Source organism: Eutrigla gurnardus (genome assembly GCF_963514095.1).
Source record: "Eutrigla gurnardus genome assembly, chromosome: 23".
NCBI classification, from domain to species: domain Eukaryota; kingdom Metazoa; phylum Chordata; class Actinopteri; order Perciformes; family Triglidae; genus Eutrigla; species Eutrigla gurnardus.
This window is the reverse complement of record NC_139934.1, coordinates 12,864,923-12,873,122: the sequence shown is the minus strand read 5'-3', so window position 1 is coordinate 12,873,122 and position 8,200 is coordinate 12,864,923. Positions and strand designations below refer to the sequence as shown.

General features: G+C 45.7%; 1 protein-coding gene across 1 annotated transcript; it reads left to right on the top strand.

Moving 5' to 3' along the window:
* Positions 1-564: 564 nt before the first annotated feature.
* Positions 565-7,669, top strand: men1 (multiple endocrine neoplasia I). Its single transcript, XM_084003437.1, has 10 exons — positions 565-700; positions 1,999-2,479; positions 2,567-2,775; positions 3,032-3,160; positions 3,939-3,979; positions 4,100-4,187; positions 4,343-4,479; positions 5,536-5,680; positions 6,116-6,289; positions 6,383-7,669. The coding sequence occupies exons 2-10, from the start codon at positions 2,044-2,046 to the stop codon at positions 6,905-6,907; spliced, it is 1,884 nt and encodes a 627-aa protein (XP_083859563.1). The 5' UTR covers positions 565-700; positions 1,999-2,043; the 3' UTR covers positions 6,908-7,669.
* Positions 7,670-8,200: the final 531 nt, after the last annotated feature.

Genomic DNA, 8,200 nt, shown 5'->3' with positions numbered 1-8,200 from the left:
TTTGTGATGTTCATAAGATTTGGAAATATCCGACAGCAATTGAAGGCAGCAAAGGAATATTCCTGAACACAGACACCGTATTATACCTGCACTGAACAAAAGTGCGATTTTGTGTCGCACATTAGCTGCCTATATTAAGAGATTTCTAGTAAATTATGTAAAAAATATTTCCACTAAATAATAATGGTTTAAGCATTTATACTTGTTGGTTGAATTAACAAAACGGGTGCGTGATAAAGCTGTGTAACAAAGCCAACCATAGCTTTTTAGCCATATTTGAGAAGAATGCTGAACATGTAGTGACATCACGTCTCCAATTTTATACAAGACTAAACGGTGTGGATTTTGTTGCTGCGTGTTTCCCATTATGTAATGGTTACCTTTGTTCCATTTTGTAGCAATATATCAAATGACGGCATCACGTTGCCCTCTACTGGTAGAGGTACGAAAAAACACGCTGTGGACTACATTTCCCAGCATACCCGAGAGGAATCCGTGTGCGCAGCGCTAACGATCTATAACCACAGGGATGGGCCTAAACGGCGTTCAACGGCTACCCACGCGCCGTTGTGAGATCTGCTCCGTTACGCAAACGTAGAGACTTGTAACACGCTCCAAGAGACTTTCGGGCAGACTGAACTGCGCGGCAAAAGAAGGGGGACACAAACAAAAACATGTGGCTGAGGCTGTGAGACAACGGGTATGTAATGTCTTACACGTTGGTCAAATGTGGCGTCGATAAGGAGTTTAGAGTGACTCTGAGTTGCCGGCATATGGTGGCGATATATTTCGCGAGGGCGCTATGGGGTATGAGCGTTATGCAAAAGTGATGAGTTTAGCTAGCGGCTCGTTAGCTAGTTAGCCGCTTCTGACAACAGCCGTCATTCAGCCAGCTGCTCGTAAGCGGTTTGTCGCCTTGTGTGTGTGGCTCACCTACTGTTCCGGGATATTTATATTATTTATCCACATCGTTAAACAACGCGACGTTAATATTCATTCAGCCAACTTAACACCGACACAGCAAGCCTAAATGGGGGAGCTAACGTTAACTTAACTTAGTAAAGTTAGCTAGTTAGCCCACGTCAGCCAACCAGACTTGGTGATTAATTGATCTCACAGAGTATTTCGGCGTGTACCGAAGGGCTACACGCATTTGTGATCTCGTGGACACATTTCGACGTGCTAATCGGAATCACGAAGCTTGAAATCTTCCGTTTGCAGCTTTGAATTGAATGTAGCTACATCTGTAGCGGTAGGAGTGCCCCGCCCACCAAAGCGCCATAGAGCCAGTGTTAGCGTCATTGATGTAACCAGCCTTATGCAACGGGTCAGTGTCTGCTGGCTTTATGTTGTATTTTTAGCCTGCGTCATTTACCATAACGTGGGCTGAATTATTATTGCTGATATTATTAACGGGAAGTTTATTAAATCCGATAATTCCTTACTACCTCAATATAAGTTCAACACAAAATACGACTTAAAAAAAACAAACAAGTTGTGTTGATAAACGTATTACATTTCCATATGCAAAATGACATACGTTTTTTTTTTTTTTTACAGCCATGTTGCCTTTTAAAATGATTATCTGGTAAATATTTCTCAGCATTTTCCAAGAAGTAAATGCTATGCGTTGTAATTGTGACATTTAAAGGATACGTCTGACTTCTTTATATTCTTTTATATTGTGTTGAACACAGAGTAAGTATTGTGTATGTATATCTGTATACACTGTTGCACTGTTCCTTCATTACCACGAACACTAGCTTATTTTGAGTCAATCCCACATACACTGTCCTGCTGCCCCAAATACTGAAAATAGTCCCTAATAAATGCACCATTTCCCCCTGTTTGAGTAGCATCTACTAAAATCTACAGTTGCCTTTGCTGAGCTGTTCCTAAAGATTCACAAGTTCATTAAGAACCAATAGGCTTTGCCTACTTCCTACAGCATTACTGTATGATAATGATGTGGATTGTGAACTATTGTGTATCATTCAGTACAGCAGGTGAGGAGACCATCCGAGCTGACTGACAGTGGACATCATGGGTTTGCACTCGGCCCAGAAGAAGCACTTCCCCCTGCGGGGGATCGACGGTGTGGTACAGCTGTTTGATGCTGAGCTCCGCAAGTCCGAACCAGACCTAGCACTTCTCTCCCTGGTCCTGGGTTTCGTTGAACATTTCCTAGCTGTGAACCGGGTCATCCCCATAAACGTCCCGGGGGTCCGGTTCGAACCGCTGGAGGCGGACTGTCCCAACTCCTGTTTCCCCACAGTGGAGCTGGGCATGATTTCTGCACTGTACGAGCGCTTCACGGCCCAGATCCGTGGCGCGGTGGACCTGTCCCAGTACCGGAGGACTGCTGCAGGGTCCAGCCGAGAGCTGGTAAAGAAAGTGTCAGATGTAATCTGGAACAGTCTAAGCCGATCGTACTTCAAGGATCGTGCCCACATCCAGTCCCTCTTCAGTCTCATCACTGGTACGACATTACAAATCAGATTTTATGAAGATGGTTGTTATGGCAAATATAGACGTAGAAAATAATTCTTTGTTGAAATCTAACCAGGTACCAAACTGGACAGCTCTGGTGTGGCATTCGCAGTGGTGGCAGCTTGCCAGGTTCTAGGCCTGAAGGATGTCCACCTGGCACTGTCCGAGGACCACGCCTGGGTCATTTTCAGTAAAAACGGCGAAGAGACAGCTGAGGTCACCTGGCACGGAAAGGGTAACGAGGACCGGCGAGGACAAACCGTCACAACAGGAGTCAGTGAGAAGGTGAGGCCGACCTCCACTTTCCTGGAATAATGCTGAAACGCTCTCATGGCACTTGGGTTCAAATTCAGAATAGTTGGTGGGCTGTTTGTGACCCAGTTATGTGCGGCATGACCTGCTCTTAGTAACTGGAATGTCCCCTTGTGTGTCTATTGAGCACTGATGATGATCAGCCCACATGATTTCATATTAACAACTTCTAAAGAAACATGAAGGTTTACATGTAGATCATGACCTGTCCTGTTTGTGTCTCCCTCAGAGCTGGCTGTACCTGAAGGGCTCCTACATGAAATGTGACAGAAACATGGAGGTGGCCTTCATGGTCTGTGCCATCAACCCCTCACTGGACCTGCATACTGACAGCTCTGAGCTCCTGCAGCTCCAACAGGTGAGCACTGCCTCTTGTAGTGTGCAGTCAGTGGGTTGTTGCATATCTGCTTTTTTGATCCCCCTGAACAAACCACAGTTTTCAGTTTCACAGATGCCGGAGGAAGCGCTGACCTAAATGTCAGAGCCAATCTAAAACGGAACAATCTGATGTTCTTGCATTTATAAACTGGAAGTTCCTGTTGACTTAGTTGTAGTTGTATTTCTTTTTCACAGCTTACATTGTTTTTTTTTTTTCAATCTATTCAAACGTTTTAAATGCATACAGTTGTATAGTTTGGAAAATTGCATTCCTCATCAGAATTTGGACCTTTTTGTTATAGAGAAATGGTGAAAACATGCACATATAACTAGTGAATTTACACGTAATCTTAATATATAAGTTTATTTTCATAGTTCCACCTTCTCCTCTCACATTCCTTCTCCATACATTTTGTTTTCAGTCACTTATTTTAGTTTTTAAGATCACTGTAAAGTAACTCAACACTTCCTGCAGTCGGTCACATTTAAAGCTGGGTAACATCATTTGTTAACTAAAATCCACCCGTGTGCAATCTAATTGTCACATGATCTAATGACGCACCATTAAATCCGTTATTACAAATTGGAAATAATGTGTCACCACAACAAACCTGCCAGACAGACAAAGGAGGGAAAAGGAAACAAAGAGACCAGTGATAATCATGGAGGAATAAAGTCTCGACTTGTTGGAAACTCTTTTGTGGGATATTTGGTCCGTCTGTCTCTTTTTCATGCGCTGCCTGTGCTACTCTTAACAGAAACTGCTGTGGTTGCTGTACGATCGAGGCGACCTGGACAGGTGAGTTTGTCTTAATGAAGTTAGCAAGGAATGAACTGTCTCTGAAAGTTTCACAGTTTCTATACACCATCTAAACGTGCTAATTTCCACAACCATCACCTTTCCTGATCTGTTTCCCAGGTATCCTATGGCCATGGGCACTCTGGCAGACCTGGAGGATCAGGACCCAATCCCAGGCAAGGAGAACCCCCTGAAAATCCACCTCAAGGTAGGTCAAGTCACACAACAGTAAGACTGACAGGATGTGACAAAGATGTAAACACTCTGCTGCACTGAAAGTTGTGTGTGTTTGAATGCCTCTTGTATATCTCACAGATCAGGATGTTTTGATAGGAAGTAATTCTTCCTCTCTCTCTCTTACAGGCTGTCAATTCTGCTCAGAAGCACTACAACAACGAGCACATCTACCCCTACATGTACCTGGCGGGTTTCCACTACAGACACAGGGATGTGCGGGATGCTCTCGGGAGCTGGGCTGAGGCAGCACAGGTCATGCAGGAGTGAGTTCGCACAGCGTTTACCGATGGTTACGACTGGGTGATTTCAGTGACGTGACATAGATTTGTTGGGGATGCTTCCAGCATGCACTGGGGCAATAGATTCATAGTATTTTTATCTAAGTGGCAGTCGGCTGAGAGCTGGTTGGATCCTCTAAATGTGAAGGAAAGGAGCTTCCTTTCTTATCTCCTTTAGCTTAGGAAACACATGACCATTCTTTACCAAAGGAACGGAGATAACGCCGCCTCACACATCCTTACAGCAGCATCATTTGAAGAGACGCATCATACTGTTCATGACGATAAACATTGCATGGATTTAACATTTATTTTCATACAGACGCATACTAATTTGATTTCAGATCATTTCAGTGTCAGGTGCTCCTCCAGCACATCACCCAGCAGCCTCAGTTGTTATTCCACCAGGTGAACACAAGATGGCAGCAAATGCAAAGCTATCTTCCCTAACTTTTGTTGTGACCCTTAAAAATACATCAGCCTTCTCATGTCAACGATGAGTATTAAAGTGAAGAGACGTGGTTAGTTTGAGTTCTGGTTTAGATTCTTCATCCCTGGTGTCTTTTCCACCACAAAGAAGCCCGGTTAGTTTTGGGAGGGTGTGGCGGTCGAGCCAGGAAGTGTCCAGCATCCTCACCCTCTCTCCTCTCTATTTAAACACACAGATCATGAGCTGCGGCCTAAAAATACCAGCACTGACCCACCAGACCACACATTCCCTCCCCATCCATCAGCTTCCTTTTCCTGCTCCCTCATTGTTCTTCCATTTCAGCCGCTCCTCTGTGCACCATCTAGAAGAGGCAACGTGTGTGTCTGTTCATAACAGTGGATGCTTTGTACATTATGCAGCAGAGTTCACTTGTCTGGACTGCTGCCGTGCCTTCAATATTCAACATGTTGCAGGTCGACATTCATCCTGAAAGACATGAAATGCCCAATCTACATCTCATTATAGTGAACTCAAATACATTTCCAGTGTCATGTTGGAGGTTAAAATCTGACTTCCTCCCCGCTGTTCTCTCCTCTCACCTGCCCTTGCAGCTATAACTATTTCCGCGAGGACGAGGAAATCTACAAGGAATTCTTCGACATTGCCAACGATGTTATCCCGACTCTGCTGAAGGAGACGGCTGCCGCAGCAGAGAGTACCGGGGAGGGAGGAGAGGGAGGAGAAGGCGCTGACAAGGCAAGTATTTCCAGCCAGAGAAGAAAACCGGTTTAAATCAGTATTTGGAATACTGTCACCGCTTTACGTTGAGATACTCCTTTCTGACGGGGAACTGAAGCCAGTATCTATTCCCCATTCAAACCCACCAGCTCCTTTCAGTCCCTGTAACATTTCATCAGACTTTTGGGCGGGGGGTTGTTGTGGATTCAAATTCCTGATTTCACAGCAGCTTTTTTAGTAACAATAATTCAAAAAAAGAAAAACATGATGGCAGAGACGTTGACCAGAGAGAGAGACACCGTGTCCCAACATTTTAAACAGAAAACAAGCGTTTTATATTGTGATACGGGATCGCCACCCTGCCAGCTTACACCTTATTTAGGACATTTACATGTGAACGTGGGGTTTATGTGACCTGTACTCTATAACAAACAGTGGATCCTCTCATTTCAGGATCATCCCAAGCAGGCGGCAGCTCTCTCGGCACTCCAGGACCCAGAATGCTTTGCCCACCTGCTGTGTTTCTATGACGGCATCTGCAAATGGGAGGAGGGCAGTCCCACGCCGGTCCTCCATGTGGGCTGGGCCACCTACCTGGTCCAGTCTCTGAGCCGCTTTGATGCTCAGGTGAGAAACCCAGAATAACTCTGCCTTTGACCTTCGGTTAGAGAGAGGCCTGGTGTGGCTGACGTGTCCATGCTTTCTGGTCTGATTCCAAAGGTGCGACAGAAGGTGTCGATCATCACCAAAGAGCCAGAGTCCCAGGACGATGACGACCTATCCAGCGATGACCCCCGGGAGGGCCGCAGACGAGGCCCCAGGAGGGAGTCCAAGCTGGATGAGCAGGGCTCTCCTCTTGCTGGTGCCCCCACCTCCCCATCCTCCCAGCCGCCGCCGGCAGCAGCAGCAGCTGCCCAGCCCAAGAAGGTGGGAGAGGGAGGGGGCCGCCGCCGCTCCTCCCAAGGTCTGCGGGGCGTAGACGCCGAAGGAAAACCCAAGTCGCCAAGCCCGGACTCTTCTCCCTCATCACAACACGCGTCGCCCTCCCCGGCCGGCCCTGTTGTTGCCTTTCAGAGCGAGAAGATGAAGGGGATGAAGGAGCTGCTGTGTGCAGCCAAGGTGAACTCCAGCGCCATCAAGCTGCAGCTCACCGCCCAGTCACAGGTGCAGATGAAGAGGCAGAAGAGCACGCCGGCCGGGGATTACTCCATGTCCTTCATGAAGCGGCAGCGCAAGTCACTCTAGACGTGTGGGTTATCGTAGGAGTTGTTGAGACTCTGTAGGAAATACTGTGAACGGCGACGCGGAGACCCGATTAACCTCGCTTTTTGTTTGTGAATCTTTTTTACCAGTGTTTTCATCCAGAGGTCCGGTTCAGTCAACATCCTCATCATTCCAAGCAATATGTTTGACTTGCAACACTTGAGTTGAGCATCACATATCAGGTTTGAACGAAGGGATTATTGTTATTATTTAACCCACGCCAGATTTTCTGGGGGAACTGCCTGCTCTGACAGATTGTACGCACTCATTCATCTTTTTAGTTTGTGTTTTAATTGGCAGCCAATTGCACACTGACTATAAACTTCTCATTGACTTACACGTGGATGTTTGAAGCCAAAGTAACGAGGACGACCAGAACACACCGTACAGATGTGTAAATATCAACTTGTACCATTAGGAAACCTGTCCATGACTGAATCCTTGGAAGTGATTAATTTAGGATAGTTACTGTGTAACATTGTCCACTTCTGCTCTATCGACAGCTTCTTTCTTGCTAGCTCTATGTTGCCTTACTTTGCCTTTGTTCTTTTCTAAAGTAGATGGCCTTTCAGTTTTGAGAATAGCTAAGCTAGGCCTATTTCTAATGATTAGAGAAGACCAGGAAGACCATGCACTGTTGAGACCGGAGCCACATTAGGTGGCCCTGTTACATCCTATTTGCTTGATGACTCGTGGTTTTTGTTCTTGTTTTTGTATCTACAAGTAATAAAGACCTGAACGTGATGAGGTCTGAACAGGTTTGTTTCAGGTCACGCTGCTGTGTGAACACAGAAACATGAGGATTTCAGAAGATAAAATCGCATGAACTCAGAGGACTGCTTTACTATTCAACCTCTAACCAAACCGTTATTTTAATTCTGCTTATTGAAGCTGTTGTGACTAAAACAAGACGTTCAGATCAGGCTGTAAAATGTAGAATAAAACCCCACAATTGTACATAATGTGTTTATTCACGTTTAAACATATATTTCTACCTTTTTAAGTCATCGCAGCGTCTCGCACTCAACCGTTGACCACGGTGTCAGTTAGGTTGTTCAGGGGTTAAGGCCTTAAGTGGGACATATATGACCCACTTAAGGCCCTATAGGGACCGGCCGCTGAGAAAAGCTGTGAAGTGAAACTTTGGTGTTTATGTCATGTGGTTTGGCAGCAACATGTCTGTGACACTTTGGACAGACTGAGCAGTGATTAATCGGTGACAGCAGGCACACGAGGGTTTGATTCATCATGAATCAATACGCACACATGCAAGTG

Excerpts from the sequence above, each read along its gene's own strand:
- men1 (XM_084003437.1), top strand. The coding sequence starts at position 2,044 with ATGGGTTTGCACTCGGCCCAGAAGAAGCACTTCCCCCTGCGGGGGATC. Across the intron at positions 2,776-3,031 it reads CAACAGGAGTCAGTGAGAAG|AGCTGGCTGTACCTGAAGGG; the intron begins GTGAGGCCGACC and ends TGTCTCCCTCAG. Across the intron at positions 4,188-4,342 it reads CCCTGAAAATCCACCTCAAG|GCTGTCAATTCTGCTCAGAA; the intron begins GTAGGTCAAGTC and ends TCTCTCTTACAG.